The sequence below is a fragment of the Taudactylus pleione genome, unplaced genomic scaffold, assembly GCF_031769625.1.
Source record: "Taudactylus pleione unplaced genomic scaffold, aTauple2 ptg000034l, whole genome shotgun sequence".
In the NCBI taxonomy this organism is placed as follows: domain Eukaryota; kingdom Metazoa; phylum Chordata; class Amphibia; order Anura; family Myobatrachidae; genus Taudactylus; species Taudactylus pleione.
The window spans coordinates 4,189,422-4,216,101 of NW_028284436.1; the positions used below are offsets into that span (position 1 = coordinate 4,189,422).

Consider the following 26,680-nt stretch of genomic DNA (forward strand, 5'->3'; position numbering starts at 1 on the left):
CCTTTTATAACAGTGGGCTGCCTTATGCAGCCCAAAGCTTTATTCTTATGATTTCTAATTTTATTTATCTTTATTACTGAGTGCGCAGCATCAGACTGTCCTTAGGACGTCTGTGCTACCTTTCCATCCCCCGCCCGGGCGCCGCAACTCCATAGCATCGCTTGGTACTTTCAGCGGGGCTCCTGGGGACCTTGCTAGTCGACTAGGACCCCAGATTGCAACTCGGACGCGGGGGACAGGTAAGGCGGTTTACCGCTTCCGGTAGCCCACAGCAGTCTGACCTCCAGTCTTGGGCCTCGACCGCGTGATCCACTAGACCATCAGGGTGCGGGAATCCAGCGTCCCGGTGATCAAAAATCAGCCAGGGGAGGTCAGCTTTTCCTATTACAGCGGCCCCTCCCCCAGCTCAAGGCACCATTCCACCGTGGTCTGGACGCTCTGAGCTGCTTTCCTCCTCGGATCCCGCCCCGTCAGAGGTCTCCGGCATCCATGTTCTGCAGGCTCAGTCACAGCTCTGTCTGGAAACACTGGGGCCGGTCCCCCTACATACCTCTCCCAGGAGTCTGGTTATGCAGCGCTATAGCCTACCAGACATTGCGTCTGAGTAGTTGAATGTAGCGCACTTTTGCAGTTAGTGTTTTTCTGCATAGTATGTGACTTTTGCTAGCGCTGTCTGTCTGTATCTAATCTCAGCCAATGCCTTTCCTTTTCCTCTCACTATAACCCTATCATACTGGTGTATGCAGGGTCTACTATACTTAATTTTTACTTATAAATGTGAAGGCTGTCATATACTGTTTGGTTGCACTCTACACAGTACCATATTCTGTGCTGTGCTCTCCTGCAGCTTATTTAAGCATAGGCAGGATCACTATACTGCATACCCATTTGTATAATAGTGTCTGCATACCCATTTGTATTTGGTGTATTCTGTCGCATATTAGTGTATACTCTGCAACTATGTCTAACAAAGACAAACGTAGCAAGCAAGCGACTGCACCTATATTGCTATCATGCAAATCCTGTGCAGCAAGCTTGAATGAAGAGGATGTTGTCCAGGACGGACTATTTACAACGTGTTATATTACATCTGGTTCCAGCGCAGAATTGCTCCAATGCCAGATGTTCACACCTTCCTTCAGGGTGTCCTCCGTATTCAACCTCCCTTCGTCCCTCCAGTGGCGCCGTGGGATTTGTCAGTGGTTCTCCAGGCCCTTCAGGGTCCTCCGTTTGAACCCCTGGAATCTGTGGAACTCAAGTGGCTCACAGCGAAGACTCTCTTTCTTCTGGCTCTTGCGTCTACCCGTAGGGTGTCAAATTTAGGGGCACTTTCCTGTCGCTCCCCATTTCTGACCTTTCACTAGGGCTGTTCCTCGGGAATCGGTATGGTTTACATGGCCGGCGGTTCAAATCCCGACAGAGGAATCCCAGCTGAGGTGAAGATGGCGACTTCTAATTTAGGTAAGTATCGCTAACCTAAACCCCCCCCCCCCCAAACCCTAACCCTCCCTAAGGGATGCCTTACCCTAACCTTCCCCTCTAAGTGCCTAAACCTAACCCCCCTTTCCCCGCAGCCTAAACCTAAGTTTCCCGGTGGGCTGCCTAACCCTAACCTCCTCCCGGGGTGCCTAACCCCCCTTTTTCCTAGCATAACCCTCCCGGGGGGCTGCCTAACCCTAAGTCCAGGGAGCCCCTAACCTAACCCTCTCAAACCCCCCCCCCCCCCCTCCGCGGCTGTCCGCGCACGGCTTACAGCTTACCTTCGGTTGGGATGTCGGAGGTCGGGCCCCCGGCGTAGGTAAAATGACAGCCGTCTGGATTTTGACACCTGTCATTAGACCCTTGCCGGGATTAGACAGTCAGAACTCGTCCTGACTTCCTTCCCAAGGTTGTTTCTCATTTCCATATTAATGAGGAAATCGTAGTCCCGGCCTTCCAATCAGCAGACCTCTCGGCAGGTGAGGCCTCCTTGGATGTGGTCCGTGCTCTCAGGATCTGTGTGGACCATACAAGTTCTCTTCGGAAAACAGATTCCCTATTTGTCCTCACAGACAGACTCTGGCCAGATGGCTTCGCATGACTATCTCACAGGCTTACACACAGATGGGCCTTCCTGTGCCGGCTACCATCTCTGCTCATTCCGCTTGCTCTGTGGGACCCTTGTGGCCAGCTTGCCGTGGTGCCTCAACTGAACAGCTTTGTAAGGCGGCCACATAGTCTTCTCTCCACACCTTTCTTAGGTTTTATGCCTTCGATATCTTCGCCTCTCAGGATGCTTCATTTGGATGCAGGATACTCCTCTCGGCTCAGTATCCCTGTGGAACCCTATGGACCCTGAAGAAGAAGAAAATTAGATTTATGGTAAAACTTACCTTTTGTTAACTCTCTTTCTTCGAAGTATAGGGTCCTCAGGGCGCCCGCCCTGACGCCCCTGGCTTCTCTGGGTTGGGTTTCCTGGTCACCGGTTTCCTGTCTTTGATGTGAGAGTGTGATTCTTCTGTGTACCGGTCTTCCTTCTATCCTCTCCTCCCCCTGCCTTGGGCTTGTTAACAAACTGATTTGCCTCAGGCTCAGGGGCGGGGTTTAGGGGGGAGGGACCGTTGCATCCTGGCAGTTGAAAGCTTAACTGTTTGGTGTCGGTCCTTATCCACCACCTACACCCCATGGTATCCATGTGGACCCTATGGACTTCGAAGAAAGAGAGTTGGCAAAGGTAAGTTTTACCATAACTCTCGTTTTCTGTGTGATATAAGTCACAGCCCAGCGTCTCTGGTATACTGTGTGCGTCTTCTTGTGATGCGACTGGCGCAAAAGCTCAAAGAGAAAGACGGTACTCTACAGTTGAGTTAGGTGTATGAGGACACATCTGTAGTTGTTTTTTTAATTTGTTAAGCTGTTCCTCCCTGCCACCCAGTGTCACATTCTCAGAATATGTCGTAAATAAACTTTTGGAATTCTGCTGAATCTTCCTGCCCATTATGACTGTTATTCATTAAGAAGAAATAGATAAGAAGTTAACCAAAAATATGTATTTGTGGGACATTTAATGCTAAATACCGATGCTGTTTTTGACGTACCTGAATCAAAAATAGTTGTATGTACGCATTTGGCACAGCCATTTTTCCCCCTAAATATATCCCTAACTGTTTACCTGGGATACAGTTGAGATCCTGGCGGTCGGTTTGCCACCGCTCAGCATGCCGGTGCCGGAATTCCGACACCAGTCAGAATACCAGCGCCAGCATCCCGATGGTAAGTATTGGGGTTAGGGGGAGGGTTAGGGTTAGGCTGCGGGGGGTGGGTAGTTAGATTTAGGCTGCGGGTAGGGAGGGTTAGGGGATAGGGTTAGGATACTTAGACAGGTGTCGGTAGCCTAACCCTGTCGGGATGCCAGCGCCGGGATTCTGATTGTCGGGATTCTGATCGTCGGGATCCTGAGCACCGGTATCCCGCACCCAACCTGTTTAACTGAGTAGGTGAAATAAGTCTTTGGGTAAAATGTATTAAGCGGCAAGTTCTAAACCCTTCGGTTTGGTGGTGGTTTTGCTATCCGCAGATTTATTAAGGCTATAACCGCTGTTAAAGCACACTTTAGAAATGAATCGAACATAATTGAATATCGAAGCACAATCAATGTTTTAGACCATAAAAAGAATAGAATAGAAACCTCAGATTTATCAAGCATTGATTTTGAAAAACCACCAAAAATTGTCTAGCCTCAGACAGGTGTGTTTGCTGAAACAGCAGGTAAATGAACTGATTTTGACAGGCAACAATTAATTGACACATAACTGGTCTTTAACAGAAATACACAAACAAATAAATAAAAATATAAAACAAAAACACTGACACACGCACAAACAAATTAAATCAAACTAAGGACTGGAAAACACATATCTCAAATAGACCAATACAGACAACAAGACAACTTTTATATTAAAAAATAAAATCGCCACAATTAGCAATCACTTGATATCTTTCTCCTAATACTTTCCTACAACTTCCTCCTTCTCCACTCACACTCCTCACAAACCCACAAAGTGAAAGTAGCCGGCTGTCTCTTTCTATAATGTTGGGAGAGTGTTTTTTTCTGTAAAAGCACCAATATATGAATATAATTGCATCTAAACCACTGTGGTCTGTTTTTATGATATAAATTAAATGCTGCTTTCTATAACAAATAGGGTAGCACAAGTAAATGAATATGAATAGAATGGCTTCAAATCGGCAGTGGTTTCAATAGAAACCACAGTGAAATATTATAGAAACCACTGGCAAATAGAACACTCCATGGCGGGTTGTCGTTTAAAAACTGCCGGGTATCGATGGGGGTTTCAGTTTAGACATCAAAACAGACCTAAATGACACCAAAGCCGCCGCTTATTAAATTTAGCCCTTTGGGGTAAATTTACTAAGTTGGGAGTTCTATTAAGAAGTGATGTTGCCCATAGCAACCAATCAGATTCCAGGTATTATCTTCTAGAAGGTGCTAGATAAATGAGAAGTAGAATCTGATTGGTTGCTATGGGCAACATCACTTCTTAATAGAACTCCCATCCTAGTATTTTGACCTTTTCTACTTCAGGGTCCATAGGGGGTCCACAGGGTTGACCTTGGGGTATAGCTGGATCTGGATCCATGGGCACCACGCAGTTAAAGCTTTAGCTGCTCCCAGGATGCACTTGGGTCCGTCCTCCTCTATACCCCGCCCCCGGCCACAGCACCTCAGTTTGAGTTGGTGCCCGGCCGGAGTCGGGTCACCTGCGCAGGGGGGCTGCAGCCCCAAAAGCTTTCTATTTAAAAAAAAAAAAAAAAAAAAGAGCCTGTTAGATTTTTATTTTAAAACAGAGGCTCTAGTGTGGCAGCGACGGGCTGTCTATGCAGACGCCCACGCTGCCGCTCTCCTTCCCCGCTGGCGCCGCGACGCCAGTACTGCACTGGGGATCGCGGCGGGAGGCCAGAGTCCGTACTAGCCGGACTCTGGGTCCCTCCCTGGACTGCTGCCGGAGTCGCCGGGGACAAGGTAAGCCGCGAGTCGCCGATTAGCGGCGGCTCGCAGGTTTTGCCTGCAGATGCAGTCCTTTGCCCCCGGTCCTAGGGGACAGACCGGGGGCCGCTAGCGGTGGCGGCGGGCTCCCCCTCTGAGGAGGTATAACCCGTGGGACCACTAGACCACCAGGGATATATGGCAAGCGGGATGCCGGCAAGCCCTGGGGTTAATATGCTAGCCAGGGGAGGAAGCCTTCCCTGTCAGCGGCTCCTCCCCTCAGCTCAGCGCGCCTTTCAGCACGGAGTCTGGCGTCGCTGAGCTGCAGCTACTCGGCCACTCCTCCTCTGAGGTCTCCAGCAGCCATTTTCTCACAGTGGCAGCGCAGATCTTCAGGGAGCACGTGGACCGGTCCCCCTGTGTACCTCTCCCCTGATTAAGGACAGCGTACACAGCACTATAGCCCTCCCAGACACTGAATCTGGGCAGGTTGATTGTAGTGGAAAGGTGCAGTGAGTATATCTTCCTGCATGGTATGTGACTTTTGCTAGTGCTGCCTGTCTGTGCTTATTTTCTACTTACTGTCAGCTTATACCTATCCCTTTACTTCTCCTACAAGCCCTACAGGTGTGTGGGGGAGGGGCGTTTCTACTGACCTCACTTATATAGATCACGTATTTGTGAGGTCCGTCACATACAGTTGTGTGCTACTCAGTGCCATATTGTGGGCTGTTGTTCAGCACACCGGTGAGTGCGTTTTACTTCTACCCTGGTGCCAGATATATAATATATTCTGTCATGTCAGACGAGGAGGTTGAGCGCTCAGTGGCTCCGGTGTTGGCCTCCTGCGGACGCTGTTCTGCAGGAGTAGATAGGGAGGATTTGTCACAGGATGGCCCGTGTAGTCGATGCCAGGTGGCTCCTGGCCCATCCAGACCTTCTCTGGCGCAGGAACCACCGTGGGCGATGTTTTCTCAAGTGCTGGTGTCTATTGCGGACCGTCTGTCGGTCCCGACTGCTCTCCCTACTAGGTCGTTGTCCCAGCCGACCATCCCCCATTCCCCGGGTGTCCCGCAGTTATTGCGGAGTCCTCCTGGGTCTCAGTCGGTGGGTCCCTATGCAGGGTTGCCTATGTATATGCAGGCTTCCCCTGTGCCGCAGCAGCCTGTGGTACCTTTTCAGGCCCCTATGGTGACTCCTCCACCCTGGGTGGATGTGCTCTCCAACTCCGTGCAAAATTTGGCGGCCGCTTCCTCGGCTTTTCAGTCAATGTTGCAGACTGACATGCCTTCTAGGATTTCAAAACGCCCACTCATGACACGGGCTGCTCAGGTATCGGACTCAGAGGGTTCCTCAGATGATGGGGAGGTCCCTGATGACACTGACTCGGACGCCTCGGTCCAGGAAATGGATACCAAGTCGTCCATTAATGTGCGAGCACTAGTTAGGGCGGTGCGAGCTATTCTTCTTATAGAGGATGAGGCACCGGTTCCTAAGTCGAAGTTTCCTAGTTTCAAAAAAACTAAGGTGGCTTCTGCGGTGTTTCCCCTGTCGGATCAGTTGACGGATCATATGGCGGTAGCTTGGCAGGCGCCCAGTAAGAGATTCCTTCCTCAGAAACGGTTGGCTTCTAATTACCCTTTCCCTGAGGCACATTGTAAAAAATGGGAAACTCCACCGGCGGTGGATTCCCATGTCACCCGTTTAACTCGGGGCGCCACCTTACCATTACCGTCGATATCCTCGCTGAAGGATCCCACGGACAGGAAAGTTGAGACTTGCTTAAAGTCTATTTACTCCCTCTCCGGGGCGGTGGCCCGACCGTCCATGGCCATCTCCTGGGTGGCCAAGGCCATTGAGGGGTGGGCCAATGCATTGGAAGATACCTTCCCGGACGACGCTCCAGATGTCCAGCGGGCGTTGTTGGGACAAATGAGGGACGCTGCTTCTTACATTGGAGAAGCTTCTTTAGACACTAGTCTGCTGACCTCGCGGGTATCGGCTGCAGCGGTGTCTGCCCGCCGATCCTTATGGTTGCGGTCCTGGAGAGCGGACTCTGATTCAAAGAAAGGTCTGGAGGCCTTACCTTTCAATGGGGAATTACTATTTGGTCCGGACTTGGACAAAATAGTGGACACCCTGGCTAAATCCAAGTCGGCCTTCCTCCCTTCGGTGGCACTGCCTGCTAAGGTTCGGAGTTCGGCTTTTCGTTCCTTTCGGGTTCAGGGTAAGGCGAAAGGTCAGTCCTTCCCGAGACAGTCTGTGAGTAAGACGGCCTCTAAACCCAAGAAGCAAGCCTGGAGTGCTCGGCGCCCTTCTTCCAAGCAGGAAGATAAACCTGCGGCCTGATGGGACGGGCCTCCCTCTGGGGGACCTCAGAGTGGGAGGCCGACTTCTTCTATTTGCCCAGTGCTGGCACAATACCACCACGGATGCCTGGGTTCGAGAAGTGGTCTCCCAGGGGTACGCCCTGTCTTTTCGGCACAGACCACCCCACCAGTTTTTCTGCACAAGTCCTTCTCAGGACAAGACCAAGGCGTTACAGGTTCAGGAGGCTATAGAGTCCTTGCTGAAAGCAGGGGTCATTGTTCCCGTTCCTCTATCACAACGATGGACGGGGTATTATTCGTCTCTGTTTCTGGTGCAGAAACCCAATGGTTCTCATCGCCCTATCCTCAACTTGAAGTCTCTGAACAAATTCCTCAGAGTTCCCAAGTTCAGGATGGAAACGTTACGTTCCATCATTCTGGCGATGGAACCGGGGGATTACATGGTGTCCCTGGACATCCAGGACGCCTACCTCCATGTTCCGATAGCATCTTCACACCAGCGGTATCTGAGGTTCGCTATCCTTCAACACCACTATCAGTTCCGGGCGCTACCCTTTGGTCTCTCCACGGCACCGAGGGTGTTCACGAAGATTATGGCGGTCATGGCCGCACATCTTCGGAACCAGAATGTACGGCTGCTGCCGTACCTGGACGACCTCCTGTTGCTGGCGAGCTCCCCGGAGGTACTGCTTCAACATCTCCACCTGACGATCGCTTGCCTTGCAAGCACACGGGTGGTTGATAAATTGGAAAAAGTCCTCCCTGATTCCATCACAGCGGATGGTTCATTTGGGAGCCCTGCTGGATTCGCGTCAGCAAAGGATCTTCCTGACTCCGGAGAAGGTCGCCTCCCTACAGCTGCGGATACGCAGTTGCCTGAGCCGTTGCCGCCTGTCGGTCCATTCGGCTATGAGAGTTCTGGGGTCCATGGTGTCGACATTCGACATGGTGGAATTTGCCCAGTTCCATTCCCGGCCCCTGCAGGGGCTGATTCTATCAGAATGGAACGGGTTACCTCACCGGATCCGCTCTCAGGTGCTGGTGTTGTCTCCGGACGTTCGGCTATCTTTGGCTTGGTGGCTTCAGACAGCTCATCTGGTCGAGGGGCGCCCATTTTAGATCCCGGACTGGGTTCTGCTCACGACGGATGCCAGTCTCCGGGGTTGGGGGGCAGTGACCGGCTCTTTGTCGCTTCAGGGTCGTTGGTCAGCGGAAGAAGCACTTCTCCCCATCAACATCCTGGAACTGCGGGCAGTATTCAGGGCCCTGCAGTCGTCCGGCCCCGCTCTTCACGGAAGGGCGGTACAGGTGCAGTCCGACAACGCCACCACGGTGGCGTATATCAATCACCAAGGCGGAACTCGCAGTCAGGCAGCGATGTCGGAGGTGTCTCGTATCCTGACTTGGGCGGAGGGTCACATTCCAGCGATCTCGGCGGTCTTCATCCCCGGAGTCCTCAATTGGGAGGCGGACTTCCTCAGCCGTCACGACGTGCATCCCGGGGAATGGTCGCTTCACCCAGAGGTGTTTCAGCTACTCGTGGACAGGTGGGGACTGCCGGAGCTGGACTTGATGGCCTCCCGTCACAATCACAAGTTGCCCGTTTACGGGTCAAGGACAAGAGACGCAGGTGCAAGTCTGGTGGACGCGCTGTCGGTGAAATGGACGTTTCACCTGGCGTATCTGTTTCCTCCGATATCCCTGCTTCCTCGGGTTCTGCGGAAATTCAAGCAGGACGGCGGCATGCTCGTGCTGGTAGCTCCGGCGTGGCCCAGACGTCCTTGGTACTCTGATCTCAGGAGCCTCTCCATCGACGCTCCGTACCCTCTTCCTCAGCGTCGGGACCTGTTGTCTCAGGGGCCCTGCCTTTACCCGGATCTGGGTCGGCTGTCTTTGACGGCGTGGCTCTTGAGACAGCCGTCTTGAGGTCTCGGGGCTTCTCCAGTTTGGTTATTGGTACCATGCTCAGGGCACGCAAGCCTGCTTCAGCACGGATTTATCACAGAGTGTGGCACACTTACTTTCAGTGGTGTGAGTCCAGACATTATGATCCTCAGGTGTTCCGAGTTTCTAGGATCTTGGAATTTCTTCAGTCAGGATTGGATCTTGGCTTACGCCTTGCATCTCTGAAGGTTCATGTGTCCGCCTTGTCCGTGTGGTTTCAACGGCGGATTGCAATACTACCAGACGTTCACACCTTTTTCCAAGGTGTTCTCAGGATCCAGCCTCCCTTTGTGCCTCCTGTGGCTCCTTGGGACTTGGCGGTTGTGCTACGGGTCCTGCAGGGTCCTCCGTTTGAGCCTCTTGAGGCGGTGGAGCTCAAGTGGCTGACATTTAAGACGGTTTTTCTCCTGGCAATTGCTTCGGCCAGGAGGGTGTCTGAATTGGGGGCGCTTTCCTGTCGCCCTCCTTTCCTGATTTTTCACCAGGACAGAGCGGTGCTCCGCACTCGTCCTGAGTTTTTGCCCAAAGTGGTCTCGAAGTTCCATATTAATCAGGAACTTGTTGTGCCAGCTTTTCAGTCCCCTGATCTTTCAGCTGGTGAGACTTCCTTAGATGTGGTCCGGGCGCTTAGAATTTATGTAGACCGGACGGCTTCGGTTAGGAAGTCTGATTCCTTGTTTATCCTCTTTGGTTTTCACAAGAGGGGTTGGCCTGCCAACAAACAAACGTTAGCCCGTTGGCTTCGTTCCGTTATTTGTGAGGCTTATGCACAGGAGGGCTTACCTGTGCCAGCCTCTGTTAAGGCTCATTCCACTCGTTCTGTGGGTCCCTCTTGGGCTGCTAGACGTGGCGCTTCTGCTGTTCAGCTGTGTAAGGCGGCCACTTGGTCTTCAATTCAAACGTTTTTGAGGTTCTATGCGTTTGACACCTTTGCCTCTCAGGATGCATCCTTTGGGCGCCGGGTACTCCTTTCAGCACAGGAGCGTCCCCGCCCTTAGTTGTACTGCTTTGGGACATCCCCAAGGTCAACCCTGTGGACCCCCTATGGACCCTGAAGTAGAAAACAAGAGATATGGTAAGAACTTACCTTTGTTATCTCTGTTTCTACGAAGTCCATAGGGTCCACAGGGCGCCCGCCCTGACGCACCTGGCTTCAAATGGGCTGTGTGGCTGGTCACCGGTTTTCCGTCTCCCATTTCTGTGAGTATGGTTTCTTGTGTGTTCCAGTCTTCCTTCTCTCTGTTTAGTCTCCTCCTCCGGCCTTGGCTGCTTACCAACTGAGGTGCTGTGGCCGGGGGCGGGGTATAGAGGAGGACGGACCCAAGTGCATCCTGGGAGCAGTTAAAGCTTTAACTGCGTGGTGCCCATGGATCCAGATCCAGCTATACCCCAAGGTCAACTCTGTGGACCCTATGGACTTCGTAGAAACAGAGATAACAAAGGTAAGTTCTTACCATATCTCTTGTTTTTTGTTTCCAGTCTGAGGTGATATTTCTCATAGTCCTCAACACATTCCATGAAGAAACGTATGAGACTAACCCTGCCTAACTTGCGCTATTGTTCAGATACACTTTTCTTTAGCAGACTAATAATGCGGTGGGAGGCGTTGGACACCATGGGCTAGATTTACTAAATTTTACTAAGTTTAGAACGTCAATAATATTACACCATGAATTTAGTTTTATTGCCATTATAAAATTTGGGGCCAAATGCATTGAAATTCTGTGGCTTGCAAAAGCCGCAGTTTACTAAACTCATCTCCATCCACGTGTAGATATGTCTGACCCCACCACCGTGTTATCTGCCCCCAAATACAGCATATTTTAGTTCAGAAGGTCGGATTGTTTTTCATCCTGTACATTTCAAATTCACTGCTACAGTAAACATTTTACAGATCAGCAGACTGGCTGCCAGGTAGGTTACATATGTGCTATACATATGGGCTTGACACATTTTTCTAAAATCTAGGAGCCAGGATGAAATTGTAGGAGCCAGACCTCCCTCCCCCCCCAAAAAAAACCCCACACATTACAGGAGTGAGTGAGGAGCACAGCTCTGTGTGTTATGCAACTGTTACACACACTGTACTAGTCCACAAAATGGTCACAGTTGGATGGATACAGTAAAATGGAGGCCCCCTCACTGCTCTGCACAGCTCCCCTGCTCCACCCTCCAGTATTAACGGACCACATTTCACATAACACCGCAATGCTATAGGCACAAATCTCCGCCAAAGCTGATGAGGATCTGCTTCCTACCTCACTGCAAAATCTGGTAGCCAGGCAGCAAAATCTGGTAGCCATGGCGACCTGGCCCGTGGGATTTGTCGAGCCCTGTGATATATGTATGGAGAGAGCCTCACACATTTTTACTCTGTAGACATAATTTCATGAAATGCACATATATTTGTTAGTATAGCATTATCAGTTATCACAGATCATTTTAAGCCGTTTTATTTGACTCCCTGTGATTTTTATTACAGCAGCATGATATGATATGCATTTATACCTGGAGAGAGGCATCATTTATGTGTGTCATGTAAGTGTGCTGATCCAGGGGAAGGTCTGTGAGTGGCAGTCAGACTGGCTCCCTGGACCGGTCACCCCAGTTATGTAATTATCGCGCTATGTTTCGCATTAAATCTATTTTGTTTGTTTTGCACTTTTTATAACAAATAACAGACCCGATAAATGGCTTCAATATTTTAAGCGAAACAATTCCTTAAATATGTTAAAATATTTGCCTTTCTTTTTCTATTCAGCTGTTACATAACAGATGGGTCTCGTTCTGGTTGGCAGCCAGCCGGTGTCACATATTCTCAGAGTACAGTAATCTGGAATCCTTACTTGTTAGATATGTTTGATCTTCGAATGATCCGTGCTTCTTAGTATCCTATATATATAAATATAGGATGATCTGATTTTTTTTTTTTTTTAATGCAATAATAGTGTTTTTCTTAATTTTCAGTGGTACAGTAGTTTACACATGTCTCTGTGGCCAGATTTAAAACCCTATACTGTACCATTGTGTCCTCAAAAGCGTGGTTCTAATTTCAAATGTAATGACTTAGGGGGGAGAAGTTTCAAACCTTACGGAGCATACACATGTAGCGATCAGCCAACGATACGCTATCGCTGGCCGATATTGATCATCCAGCACACCACCTACTCACGGACTATAGCAACCCGCGATCAACGATCACGGATCCCTATAATAACTTGCTTGATATCGAGCAAGTTGACTTCTATGCATGGCCGATGGGCAATATCGCTATCGTCCATACGTGGCCGCGCATCGCTGGTCATCGGTGAGTTTGTAGGGACCTAAAAATTAACGATTTAAAACTATATCGTTATCGTTCATAGCGTGCATTTTTATCGCTACGTATACAGCAAAAAAAGCGAGAGATAAAGGGTACGTGCCTTGTAGAGAGATAATATACCAACCAATCAGCTCCTAACTGTCATTTTTCACACACAGTTTGTTGGTACTTTATCTTTCCACTGTATCTCTCTCCAAGGTTTAGTACATCTCTCCCAAAGTGGTGAAGTCACACATAGCAACTGTCATTTTATGGGCTATCCTAGATAACTGATGGCTAGAAGCGAATTGGACGCTATTGGTAACTTCTCTGCTTTATCGCTCTCTAACATTTGACACATTCCCCCCCCCCCCCTTAGGCTCTTACCACTGAAATGAGAATTTACAAATGGTAAACGCTGACCGAAGTAAGATTTTATTTCTTTTCATGAAATGGAACAACCCCACCTGCTATGTGATAATCTGGTCATTTCTCCACCCTGCTTATGTTATTTAACCATTTTACAATGTTAAGCTGCGTACACACCTACAGAGATATCTGTCCAATCCGTCTGGTGGGATGGAAAATCTGATAATGTATGGGAGCAAATAACCATATAAATTTCTTACCAAACACTGGAAAACGGACCAGGTTTTCCTTCCCACCAGACAGATTGGACATATATACCTGTAGGTGTGTACACACCTTAAGACTCTATAATGTGACAATTCCACATTTTAAAACCGTATTCATTGTAGATTGTGGGATCAATGCAGTAAAGGAGGATCAGACAAGCTGTGGCACTACAGCTGCTGTTGAACTACACACTCCAGCAAGCCCTGCCCGAGTTTTGCTGTAAGGAGACCTGATCAAACTGTGGCAGGGCCTGCTCGGATGTGTAGCTCCAACAGCAGATGGAGTGTCGCAGGTTGCCTACACCTATTGTAAAGGTGACTTATTTGTACTGAGCTTATTGAAATGAATAGATAGCTAAGGCAAATGTGTTGACAGTTGAATTGTTGCAGAACGGTATTGCAGAAACAAATTCTACGCTTAACTAGGCCTGGCCTGTTGCTCTCCAACTGTTGTGAAACTACAAGTCCCAGCATGCTTTACCAGCTGATCGGTGGGAGGATATGCTGGGACTTGTAGTATCACAACAGCTGGGGAGCCACAGGTTGGCCTGTCCTGCTCTAAACGGTCAGGGTGAAATTGAACACTAACCATATGTGACTATTTAACCTTTTTCTATTGGTCTTCCTTCAGAAGTACAGATGTGTCCTTGCTCATCTAGCCTCAGTGTGCCACCCAGCATGGTATGCCTGGCGCGAGTGAGCCACTAGCATCAGGAGAGTCTTTTTTTTTTTTTTTGCTGAAAATGTGTCTAAGTGGCAAAACGATGCAACTAGGACGCACCAGGAGACGGTGCTTATTAATGTGATATGTGACATGTCAATGAAAAAAGAAAACTGCGGGCACTTCATCGTAGCACTTCGCATGCTGATTGAGAGACTCAGCCGCACCTAGATATACAAGTGTCGCGATCAAATGAATCAGTCTTCTGCTACATTCTAGTCGCATTGCATTGCAACTTAGATTATCGGCAAAAAAGACACCTAGCACTAGTCTCACGGGACCAGTCGAGCTGAGAGGGGCGTGACTGCAGCAAAGAAGAGTGAGGACACTTCTGTACATATCAAAATCTATCAATATTTAGTAAGCCTATGTTAGACTTTAATGCCATACCAGTAATATTTAGTAAGCCTATGTTAGACTTTAATACCATACCAATAATATTTAGTAAGCCTATGTTAGACTTGAATGCCATACTAATAATATTTAGTAAGCCTATGTTAGACTTGAATGCCATACCAGTAATATTTAGTAAGCCTATGTTAGACTTTAATGCCATACCAGTAATATTTAGTAAGCCTATGTTAGACTTGAATGCCATACCAGTAATATTTAGTAAGCCTATGTTAGACTTTAATGCCATACCAGTAATATTTAGTAAGCCTATGTTAGACTTGAATGCCATACCAGTAATATATAGTAAGCCCTACGTTAGACTTTAATGCCATACCAATAATATTTAGTAAGCCTATGTTAGACTTGAATGCCATACCAGTAATATATAGTAAGCCTATGTTAGACTTCAATGCCATACCAATAATATTTAGTAAGCCTATGTTAAGCTGGCCACACACTAGACCAACTTACATCCAACCAGCCTACTAGTTGATTGGTTGGAATGAAAATCTGTTAAGGAATGGGAGTAAATGATGATCAGCAATTGCTCTTAAATGCCAGAAAACAGATGAAAATGGTCGTCAGACAAGTTTGTTAAATGTATGATCTAAACAATTTGTTCAAACAACAGTTTTTGTCCATTTTCCAGCATTTGGGAGCAAATTGCTGATTGTCATTTGCTTTCATGCCTTACCGGATTTTCAGTCCAACCAATCAACTAGTTGGCTGGTTGGACAGATAATCTTTAGATGTGTAGCCAGCTTTAGACTTTAATGCCATACCAGTAAATATATAGTAAGCGTATGTTAGACTTTAATGCCATACCAGTAAATATTTAGAAATCTTTCATGTGCGCTCCTCCCAGCCTTTTCAGGCATCGATTCAATTTGAAAACTTAAAAGCATTCTTTTGTAATATATATATTTTTAACTCTAAACATTGGTAGGAAGTAACTATTGCTTTATTGGAAAAACCTGCACGATTTTATATGTTAAAACTTTTAAACTCTATGGAGTGCAGTTGTGGTATGACTTGCCAAAATTCAAAATGTTGACACTTTAATGTTGACAGTCAGAATGTTGACTTGATCATTAGGTCGACAATCGGTATGTAGACATGCATTTAGGTCAACATGTAGTCATGTTCAGAATGTCGACATTTAACATGTCGACATATGTTTTTATTTTAACCTAACCCCTAACCCTGAACTTAAGCCTAAACAGAACGCTAAAAATCAACAAAAAGACATATGTAAAAATTTTGGTGTCAACATTTTAACCATGTCAACCTTAATGCATATCTACAATTTTATAGCGGACCCAACGACCGCGTCGACCGTCTGAACATCGACAGAGCACCCTTTTTTCTTTTATCTTCCAAGAATAAAAATAATATGTCTGATATCTGGCCATAAAATTGCTATTTTCTCTGCAGTCTTTATTTTAAATTAAATTCTAAAGGAACTGCATATATAACTTCCATAACACATATTACATCTCTGTACAAATGTATAAGCAATATATATGTCAATAAAAGAATCAATGAGGGCATGTAAATGTAAAGGTTAATATCGTACCTGTAGATAATACATGCACTGTTCCTGCACGTGTCGCAGTTTGCTGTATCTTGGCCTGTCCGATACGAAAGCCTAAAAATAAATAATAGCGTGAAGGTCAAGGAGAGCATCTATACATCACATGAAATGTAATTGACACTGCACACTTCATGGAAGCAAACACGGCTGTAATGACAGCAGTTACATACTTAAATAGAGTGAAAAACACTCGGGTACACAGAGGTCACCCCTTCATAAATGCTAATTGTGCTGATCCCCAGAGTAAGACAAAATAAAACACCTTGGGGTCTAGGTAGAGTTCAACACAAGTCCATGTACAGAGCGCATCTTGCGTGTTTTTGCGACGAAGTCCAGCGTACTTGCGTTCAACTCTTTATCGCCCCCTTACAGTAGTTTCGACCGTTACCAACTTAGCAACATAGGGCAAAAAAAATATCCCTATACCTTCCAGACCTCAAAAATAACAATCCTATAAGATCTCTGGATCGATCATAATACTTACGAACTTTCAAACATTATTTATAGTAAGAATGATCTCCAATCCAGATTAGGTAAATCTAATATATGTATACATATTAATTAGGACACCTGAAGCGGTTATTTACAAATTCAATTTTAACCCCTTCTATGTATACCATTGTATTAATGATGACCTCAGCCTCGGAACCCTCTCTAGCTCCTCCTGTGTTCTCCTTGCAGTGAGCTGACCACCTATACCCCATTTCCATGATGTGCTCTACCTTGTGGCGTATACAATGATAATATTAATTTTGCACCATGTGCATTTATTATGCAACGTAGGAATTGATTTGCCTTTTGCAGCTGCTGCCTGGTACTGAGTGCTGTTCTCTCCTCCCTGATATATGCCATTTATTATGGAAAGTGTGCAGAATGGGTCCTGCGTAGTCACATGCAGACCCTTGAATGCCTCTGCCTGATTGACAGGCATTTCCGGGAGTGGCCAGCCCAGGATCTGCGTTGATCAATGCAGTGCCCTGGTCTCGCAAGCTGGCCAGTCTGAGTAAGCTGAGGCTTACTCAGCTGTCCAGAGGCCCGGCACCATTCCACCATCGGCCACTGATGGTCGCGATGGTGATCCCAGCCTGCGACCTCCTTCGCAGTGCTGGGATCGCAAATGCAGCAGGGGGTGTCATACAGGGGGTGTCATACACCTCCTGCTGCATTTGCAGAATAGCAAGGTTTGCAATTGCAAAGCTGCCTGCGTGCGATCCTTGCTGAATCAGGCCTAAAGTTAGTACATTGGTCTGTGCGTAACAGAACTCTGCTTGGTTTCTCCTTTGACCCTGCTCTTTGCTTTACTTCTCACTTCTATTCTCACTAGCAGCTTTGTCAATTCCACCTTCCAAATATTGGAAGATTATATGGCTTTTTCTTAACCATGGTGCAACCAAAATTCTCATCATCTTCCACCTCCACTACTGAAACCTTCTCCTATCAGTCATTCATTTGTCTAATTCGGATGTCCCCTGTCATGTCTTTGCGGTTTTCCTCATAGCAGGCACTGCAGAACACTGTAGCAACTTGCCAGCCAATGGCCATATTATTACCTCAGCTTGTGTATATATATTAACGTTCATTTGCTATGCAATAGCCCAGTTTACCATTCTGCCTAAATCTTTTGCACCCATATTATATCTGTCCAGCTCTGGGTTAATAATCTTAAATAGTTTAACTTCACTTTTCATTCTAGGCCATTAATGAAAAGATTAAAAAGGACAAGAACCAGTACCGATCCGTGCAGTTTAATATATTGTTTAGTTCAATCAGAGTATATTTCGTGGATAAGTTACATTTGTCTTCTTACCTGTCCTGTTAACCAGCTCTTTATCCATGTACCAGCGTTTCCTGTACACCGAGAATTATCAGCTCATGCATTAAATGGTTATGCAGAACAGTATGGCATTCATTTGCAAATCAAATTAGATCACATCTATTACAACAATCAACCAGTAAAATTTCTACTATATATTTCAGTATCTCGTCAATCCGTGTCTTGGAAATAAGTTACCCACCAAAGGAGTCAGGCTCTCAGGCCTATACTTCCCTGGTTCTAATTCTGTTCCCTACTCAAAGGCTTGTACTGAACCATATTCCTGACAGACTTTTAGTACTGACCCAGCCATGGCAATTATAATAAATATATATATATATATCTATATGTATGTGGTACTGTGTGTGTATATGATATATAATATACTGTATATATTATAAGGTTAGCCTATAGTATCAATTACTGAATGACCCCTTAACACTGAACTTGTTTCCTTTAGTACACATGGTGGTATGTCACCTGGGACAGGTGCTTTACCTTTGTTGTGATTACTATGCTCTAAACGCCCGCTCACCTGTACATGACATATAATGGGCCTGAGGCTAAGCGGAATGTGTGGGGAGCGTACCTTGCACATGCTTGGGAATCGGGCATACACAGGTACAGGTGATACAGAGTTGGACTTATTGTCAGTGCACTTACACCTATGACTGAAGAGACATAACTGGGCTGCAACGTTTTGTTCTCATGTTGGGCACAGTTTGGAGAGGGCTTGGCAACACACCTGCGGGCTACTATGCGGAGTTGGGTGGAAGAGTAAAAGCACCTGTTTCTGGTATCTTTGCACCATGTATAGACTGGTGCAAATGCACCATGATGATGATGACGAATATGAAACGAAACATACTGATAGGGAGCGAGTACACTACAAACATTCATATAACTTTGCATACAAGCAAATACACACAGATACAGTATATAACTGTTGCATATCAGATTAATCCGTGCAGGCTCCTGGTGCGCATTGCAACTAAGCTGCATTTTCAGGCAAAAAAGATGCTCTACGCAAGCAAAGTCGCACATGACCCACAGGACCTGGCACGCTGAGAAGGGCTGTTTGGCATGATTCAGGCTACAGTGTATGAGAAGACATCTGTAGTTATCTATTAAAATAGATACTATGAATATCCCATTGCCGGAAACATTAGTTCCATTACTGCAGCTTATATCTGGGGTAGGGTCACATTTTGCTGCTTTGCCCTTTCAAGACAATAATATGTGAATGTCGGTATGATTGTCTATGCTAGGAGGCTTGTAAGGAATCCCAATTAGTACTTTACTGGTTACTTTATTTTTCATTTATATCTACCCATAAAATGTTCTACATTACAGTTACCTATACAGTTATCCTCCTGCTTGGCAGATCTTAGATGGGCTTTAGCATATATATATAAACCACAACTAATTCTTGTTGTATTTGCCATAGACAGTTTTCATAATGTGTCTGTCAATTCTGTGTACTGAACAACCAGACCACTCCCACTTATGGCTTGGAATCATTGATGGTTTGCCACCTATGGTCAATTTTTTTGCCATCAAGGGTTCTCCACCATCGATGGCACTGCCATCCACCGTGTAACACATTCAGGTATGTTTATTGTTGGATTTCTGACCGTGCGTTCTTGCCCTCTATGTAAAACGCTGATGGCACGATGGGTGGCCATCCCTAATCATGGATTTTTACAGTGTTCTGTGACACAACAAAGAGCAGGAAAGTATAGCTCCACTATAGATGAGGCTCACTTTAATCAAGTCACTGTGATTTAGAGATAATTTAGATTGTAAGCTCATGCGAGCAGGGCCTTCTACTTTGTCTTCCATATATGCTAACACTGTAAATATTTAGGTGATACTGTTAACTTGTTTGTACTTAGTACAGATATGCCAAGCTATGTCCTTGCTGCTGGCGCAGCAAATCGCACCACGCATAGCTCGAGACGCGCACACACGAGCGGATATGCGCACTGCGTATGTGACTGCGTCTCCATAGGAATGCATGGTGCAATCGCAGTGTGCGCCATAGCGTACTGTAACATATGCAGCCACGGGAAATCACACAGCGCATGTTTGCGGCGTGATCAGCCACAATGTAACTGGGCGCATCTGTATATGCTCCTGTAACATATTGTCAGTTGTATTCCTCCAGTTCGGCTCTATGGAACCCTTGTGGCACCTCCTAGCAGTGATACCAATAAAATGAAAGTTGTTTATTCTCATTGCACAATATGGCTTGTATAACAATTACTCTACAAGTATGAACCAGCATAACTATATAATCTCAACCAATGTTTTTGCTTGTCAGTGAATTTTCCGTTGTCTTCTCATGTTAGAATACTCCTGATCTCACCTTTTTTTCTTAGTTTTTTTTAAATTTTATAGCTATTTTTTATTTTACTCATTCTTTTTACCATGTACCGTAATAGTTACGTAGATCTCCCACTGTAGCTTACTGTCATCTGAGAGTAGTGTAACTGCTTGGAGGAACTCTTGAGAGAGGGTCGGTGCTGAATGACCCAAAACGTACTTAAGAAATTCCCCATAGGTACTGTTGCGGTTAATCTTGTGATCTTCAAGGGCTGTTTCATTCTGATACTACAAAATGCCTTTGGAGTTGTGCTTATTCTTCAGAGTGAGAAAAGGGCAGTATATGCTGCAGGATGATAACACAACAGTTAGATGTTACACCACTCTTCTAGAACAAGGAGAGAGATTGAGTCTGTGCTTTATAGATGCATGTACAGATGTGCCAAGCTAGTTTGTTGCTCCATACAGCCATGTAGCGCTCCATGCATGGCGCGCCACACAGTACGCCTTGAGGTGCGCCACACAGAATGTTTCGGAACGGAACGTAGTACTGGAAAAAAGTCATCGCGTAATACAACTTTTTGACCACCAGGTGTCTCTTTTCTTAAACTACACAGGGCATACGTCAGATTTCCAATGTATTTTCTGTATCACCGCCCGATGATTGACTGACAGAAGCTGTGATTCGGTACACTATAGTACAGCATTTTGGTCATGGAATCAGGGCTGTAGAAGAATGAGTAATAAAGTATTAAATAATTACAGTACAGTATGTGTGTGAGTCCTGTACTTTAAAAAAAAATATATATATATATATTTTGTCTCAAGGGCTTAGGCAGGGGTCACAGGCATGCACAGCTTTCACTAAGACGTGATGAATGTGTCTACATGTACTGTACTAATATGGCGTGACTCGGTAGCACGAGCGTCTTTTATGCAACTTTTTACCTTCAAATGTGTCTGTATCACACAGCGATGCAAATTGATAGCACAAATAGCTTCTGCTGGTTAAAATAATATGCAGCATGCCTATGTTCTGTGAGCGAGTGCGGGTGTATCTGCACGCAAAACGTTACAGTATCAGCGACAGTAACACTGCCCGCTATTGACATTGTACACATTGCCTGCTTTAATTCGCACACTTCATATCACATACACGACAGGTGCAGCTCTCAACATGGCTGGTGTGTGTGGGCTAGTGGTTAAGGTGTGCACTTTGCCCCTTGGTTGTCCCGGGTTCAAGTCATGGAAAGGGAGATTTTTTTTTCTTTTAGTTTAGAAATCTTCACTACAGGATTAAAAATAAATCAGTTGGTGGTGTGTGAATTCTGTTATTTATACAAATACATATACAGATGGGACCTCATACATACAGCCTCCTTGCACATTAAACAAGTCTTCTAGTCGCGCCATGCCATGGCATGACTCAGTAGCACATCTTTTTATTCAATTTTGAACCTTCAAATGCGCCTGAATCATACAGTGAATCAAATTGATAGCTTCTGCTGATTAAAATGATATGCAGCATGCCTATGTTCTGTGTGCCAGTGCGGCACGCGAAATGCTACGTTACAGTACCAGCGACTGTAACACACGGAAGATAGATATATGTGGAATCATCTCATCTCTATCCCTGACCCTAAAGTGACCATAGACTCAAAACATTTCTCTCTACATCCTACCACTTGGCATTTCCGCTTTATAATAGACATTGTATTGTACACATTACAGAGCCATCCACTTTAACAGTGTGGTATTCAGTAGTACAAATTTCATCAGTGGAGCACTCGCCACCCAGAGGTTAAGCAGTGTATTATGTGCCTCCAACAGCCCTTTGTGTCCATTTTCCCACCGAGGAACAAGTCTAAACTGGCTAATAACATTACATTAACAGAGTACATTTCAATGCCTATCTTTCTATGATCCATAATTCCCAGACGCATGTTGCGATTTCCTTGCCGATGGAACCGGAAGTCTGCAAATAAACAGTGGTTCAGAATAGCACCAAACACGGTCTGCTTATCATGTACTAAACCTTAGATCTTAAATACAGTCAATTCATAACATACTATAACCTTGAATATTAACCTTAATGCTAGGGAACCTTTTTATGTAAGTGTGTAATACGTAAGTGTAAGGATATTAAGAAAGGACGCTAGTTAGCGTTGTGCGTCTACGCGTTTGTGGAGTGCACCGTGGCACGTGTTTTGCAGGGTTGTTCATATTATATGTTTTAGTAAATGTATGTACCAAAACTTCCTCCAAGAGCAACTTCTCCCAAACATCCAAGAACAGTTCGGTGATGAACAATGCCTTTTCCAGCATGATGGAGCACCTTGCCATAAGCAAAAGTGATAACTAAGTGGCTCGGGGAACAAAACATCACAAACCTTGGATCCATTTCCAGGAAGCTCCCTAGACCTTAATCCCATTGAGAACTTGTGGTCAATCCTCAAGAGGCGGGTGGACAAACAAAAACCCACAAATTCTGACAAACTCCAAGCATTGATTAGGCAAAAATGGGCGGCCATCAGTCAGTATGTGGCCCAGAAGTTGATTGACAGCATGCCAGGGCGAATTGCAGAGATCTCGGAAAAGAAGGGTCAACACTGCAAATATTAACTCTTTGCATAAACTTAATGTAATTGTCAGTAAAAGCCTTTGACACTTATGAAATACTTGTAATGTTACTTTAGTATACCATAGTAACATCTGACAAAAAGGTCTGAAAACACTGAAGCAGCAAACTTTGTGAAAAGCAATACTTGTGTCATTCTCAAAACTTTTGGCCACGGCTGTACTTATGTCTCTGCACCCTCGCTTAGTATGGTGCTGCTCACATTACAGGATATTATGATATTGCTTAGTTTTGAAAAAATAATCGATGCTCAATACCAATAACACCTCGCAATGCTCTAATGGGACCTCACACGTTACTGAATTAGCCTCATTGTGTCTTCCCGAGGGTTATTTAAATTTTCTTTTTAGCTTTCCATGAGCTGACCTCAGTTGTCCGTATCGGTACCACTCCATGCTGTGCAGACTAAAATTGTACATCCATAGATACAGCCTTTCCTTGCAGTTTGTTTGTTGTAGCCAGGTAACTAAAAGCCACTGATGGCTACCCCTGTTTTCATGTCTATCCCTGGAAATAACATCCAGTTGCTCCAAGTTGATCAAACTCCACATGACGCAGATATATTTGTTTATGGTGTTGGTTGTTGGTTGAAATACTGATTAAAAGGGGAAATATTTGAGAAGCGTCTGAACCAGTGTTCTGTTTCTATTTTCTTGTGTGTTATTTCTTCTTCCTTCCAGGTTGGATTATTATGTAACCCATAAAAAGGTGTATTCTGCAGCAGTTCAGAACTTGCACAATAGTTCCCGGAAGTTTATAAGCGCATGTAAAGCTGTTTTTATGACCTCACGCACCTATGTTTTTGGTTAAAAGCCTGGATTTATGAACCAAGTTGGTGTGTGCAGAATTCTGCACCTTTTGGGCGGATCGGGACAATTGGTTACAGAGTGCAGCCCGGCTGCTTGGGTAATTTTGAACCCATCTGGAGCAATTACATTTAATTTCGTGGGACAATTTAAATGTGATAAAGGGGGTAAGGCAGGTTTCACAATTTTGATTTCACTCTGTATAATTAATGGGGCATCAAAGTGGACACATGTTTCTTTGACAATTTGTGTTATATAAAGCTGGGTAAACACCAAGCGATTTATCGGACAATATATCGTTCCGACGTTGATCGGAACGATCTATCGGCCACATTGCTCAGGTTGTACGGGTGATTGCGTGGTCCTTTGCGTCGTTCACAGCATGCGGTGGGGGAACAATATATAGAGCGGTCGCACACAAGATCATTCAGTGTAGGGACCTCCTAATATACCGTGCCGTCGCTGAGTACACACATCGTCTAGTGCAGGGGTAGCCAACCTGGTCCTCGAGAGCTACCAACAGTTCATGTTTTCCAGATCTCCAAACAGAATCGCAAATGAAATAATTAGCTCTGCCTGTGGATCTTTTAAAATGTGTCAGTGAGTAATGAATACACCTGTGCTCCTGCTGGGTGGTCTAGAAAACGTGGACTGTTAGTAACTCTCGGGGGCCGGGTTATCTACCCCTGGTTTAGTGTGTACCCAGCTTTAGGATTTGAAAGTAATGAAAAAAAAATGCCATTTGTGTGTATACAATTTATGTCCTCAGGCCAGGATTTGTATATTTCACACATGAACAATGGTTTGAAGGTCACAGACTTGAGATTTGAAAACAGATTTTGAGAGAAAAAAGTAACTTTTTTTCAGTTTGGATGAATTTTTTTTAAATTTGTGTCTATAATGTAATTGGAACACATTATGTTGGGATGTAGTTACCATCCTGGCGGTCGGGATGCCGGTGCTCAGAATACTGGCGCCGGAATACAGAAAGCAGTCTGAATCCTGGCGCCAGAATCCCGACCACCAGTATCCTGACGGTAAGTATTATGGTTAGGGGAAGGGTTAGGGGTTAGCATTAGGGTACTTACCTAATTGGGTCAGGATTCTGATTGTCGGATTGCCGCTGTTGGCATTCTGACCACCGGCATCCCGACTGTCGGGTTCCTGTACAGCCATCCCATTCTGTTTGTATACCACTCCTTAGTATGATAAATTAACAATAAGAGGAGACACATTAAAAAATGTGTATTGGTTGACAGATGAAATGAGTGACATGCATGCCTAACAAACAAATTGTTGTGTTTACCTGCAACGCAAGAGTGCCATTTGGAATGTGACCGTTGTCCAGATACTGATTCGTTAGAGACACCACAGTTTAACATATTGGAGGAGGAGATGATAGAGAATGGTTACATACAAACTGTGGGTGAGAGTTGGCGTAGTCTTAAAACACTTCGAAAAAATGTGCTGAAGATTTTGTCCACACTTTCTGTGAACAGCAATCGGCGTACTACAACGATTACCAAGAAATTATTAAAAAGAATGAGGCCGTCGTGAGTTTAGGTTTTTAACAGGAATTAAACTCCGTTCTTCCATTGGAACAAAGATCATAACCTTTCTAAGTGATTTCATCTGGATCCCTGTAATAGACTGCATATAAACTGTCGCTTGATCATTGTTTCAATGAAAGGACCGAACTTTGTCCTGTTACACAAAAGAGTAGTTACCTGACGAGTACCTTGCAGGCATGCATATACTGTAATATATTTCTAGGAAGACTTTATAATCACTCATTTCATCTCTTTTCCAATACAATCTATGTTTTAACTTTTCTGCATTCATCATTAATTTAATATTCTTTTGAGTGGTACACATACAAAAAAAAGAATGTGTGCTAATTGCAAAGTACATCAAAGACACGGAGATTAAAATGTATCAATGTTGCAATAAGCAAAAAATATATATTTTTATTTAAAATACACATTTATATGTAATGTTAAGGTTGGACAGTCTTAAAACATCCATGAATAGACACAATGTTTTTTGGGGAAAATTTAACTCCTACTTTTTTCTTTTTTTTTTTTAAATCTGTTCTTACATTTTGGAGACTATGACCTTCCAAATGCTAACATGTTCACACCTAGTCATGGGGGATATCAATGTCGAGCCTATCACTTTCTAAGCAAAAATGGCCTATGAGACATTTACGTTTTTGTACTGAGCTGATCCTCTTCCCACCTTCCCGCATGACCTCACTTCCCAAAATGTCATTATCTTTTGATGGTTCAACCATCTCTTCTAGCCCCCAAGTGCTTTGTTATCTTTGACTCGTCCCTCTCCTACAAACCACACATTCAGTACCTTTCGCATTATTGCCGTTTCCACCTCCAATAATATTTCCAGGATCAGACCCTTTCTCACTTGGGATGCTACGAAGACCCTCACCCACTATCTGGCCTCCCAGACGCCCACCTCATTCCACTCCAGTATGTCCTCAGTGCTGCCGCTCAGCTCATCTTCCTCTCCAAACATTCTACATCTGCCTCCCCTCTCCTACAAACCCTACACTGGCTCCCCTTCCCCTTCAGAACCCAATTCAAACTTCTCCCATTTACATCTCTGATCTCATCTGCCGGCCACACACTTGGCCACCCACTTTGCTCCTCAAATGCTTGCCGCCTCTCCTGCCAACTTATTACTTCCTTCCACTCCCGTCTCCAAGATTTTTCCCATGCTGCTTCCCCTCTCTATCAAACGCTCTGGGGTCTATTTACTAAGCAGTGTTAGGAGACAGAGTGATAAGGTATCACTTTCTTATCACTTTTTTTCTCTGTCTCCTAACACTGCTTAGTAAATAGACCCCTCTACCTCTAATCTTCAAATAAGCTCTCAAGACCCACTTCTTCATCAAAGCCTGACCGCTCTCATCCTAACCCACAGCTTCATGCTCCTTCCTCACTGTCCACCCCATCTGTGTCACCCCTGTCTGTCTGCTCCTCCCCTTTAGAATGTAAGCTCTCAGGAGCAGGGCTCTCTTCCCTCACGTGCTGCTCCTTCCCTTACTTATACTATCATTTACTCCTAACTCCCCACAACAGCACCTAACATTTGGTTGCTGGCGCCATGCTGCTTCATTAAGTGTTATGATCACAAATGCAGCAATGTTTACAAGCTGTACTTGTTTTGTACTGTT

General features: G+C 45.4%; 2 protein-coding genes across 3 annotated transcripts in view; one reads left to right on the forward strand and one right to left on the reverse strand.

Moving 5' to 3' along the window:
* The window catches only part of DOCK1 (dedicator of cytokinesis 1), a 431,183-nt gene that overhangs the window by 175,561 nt on the left and 228,942 nt on the right, over window positions 1-26,680 (forward strand). The window lies entirely within an intron of this gene.
* Window positions 1-26,680, reverse strand: part of INSYN2A (inhibitory synaptic factor 2A) — a 63,826-nt gene that overhangs the window by 6,093 nt on the left and 31,053 nt on the right. The window contains exon 3 of the mRNA XM_088452172.1: window positions 15,888-15,959. Within this exon, the coding sequence (XP_088308298.1) occupies window positions 15,888-15,959 (72 nt within the window). The remainder of the gene's footprint in view (window positions 1-15,887; window positions 15,960-26,680) is intronic.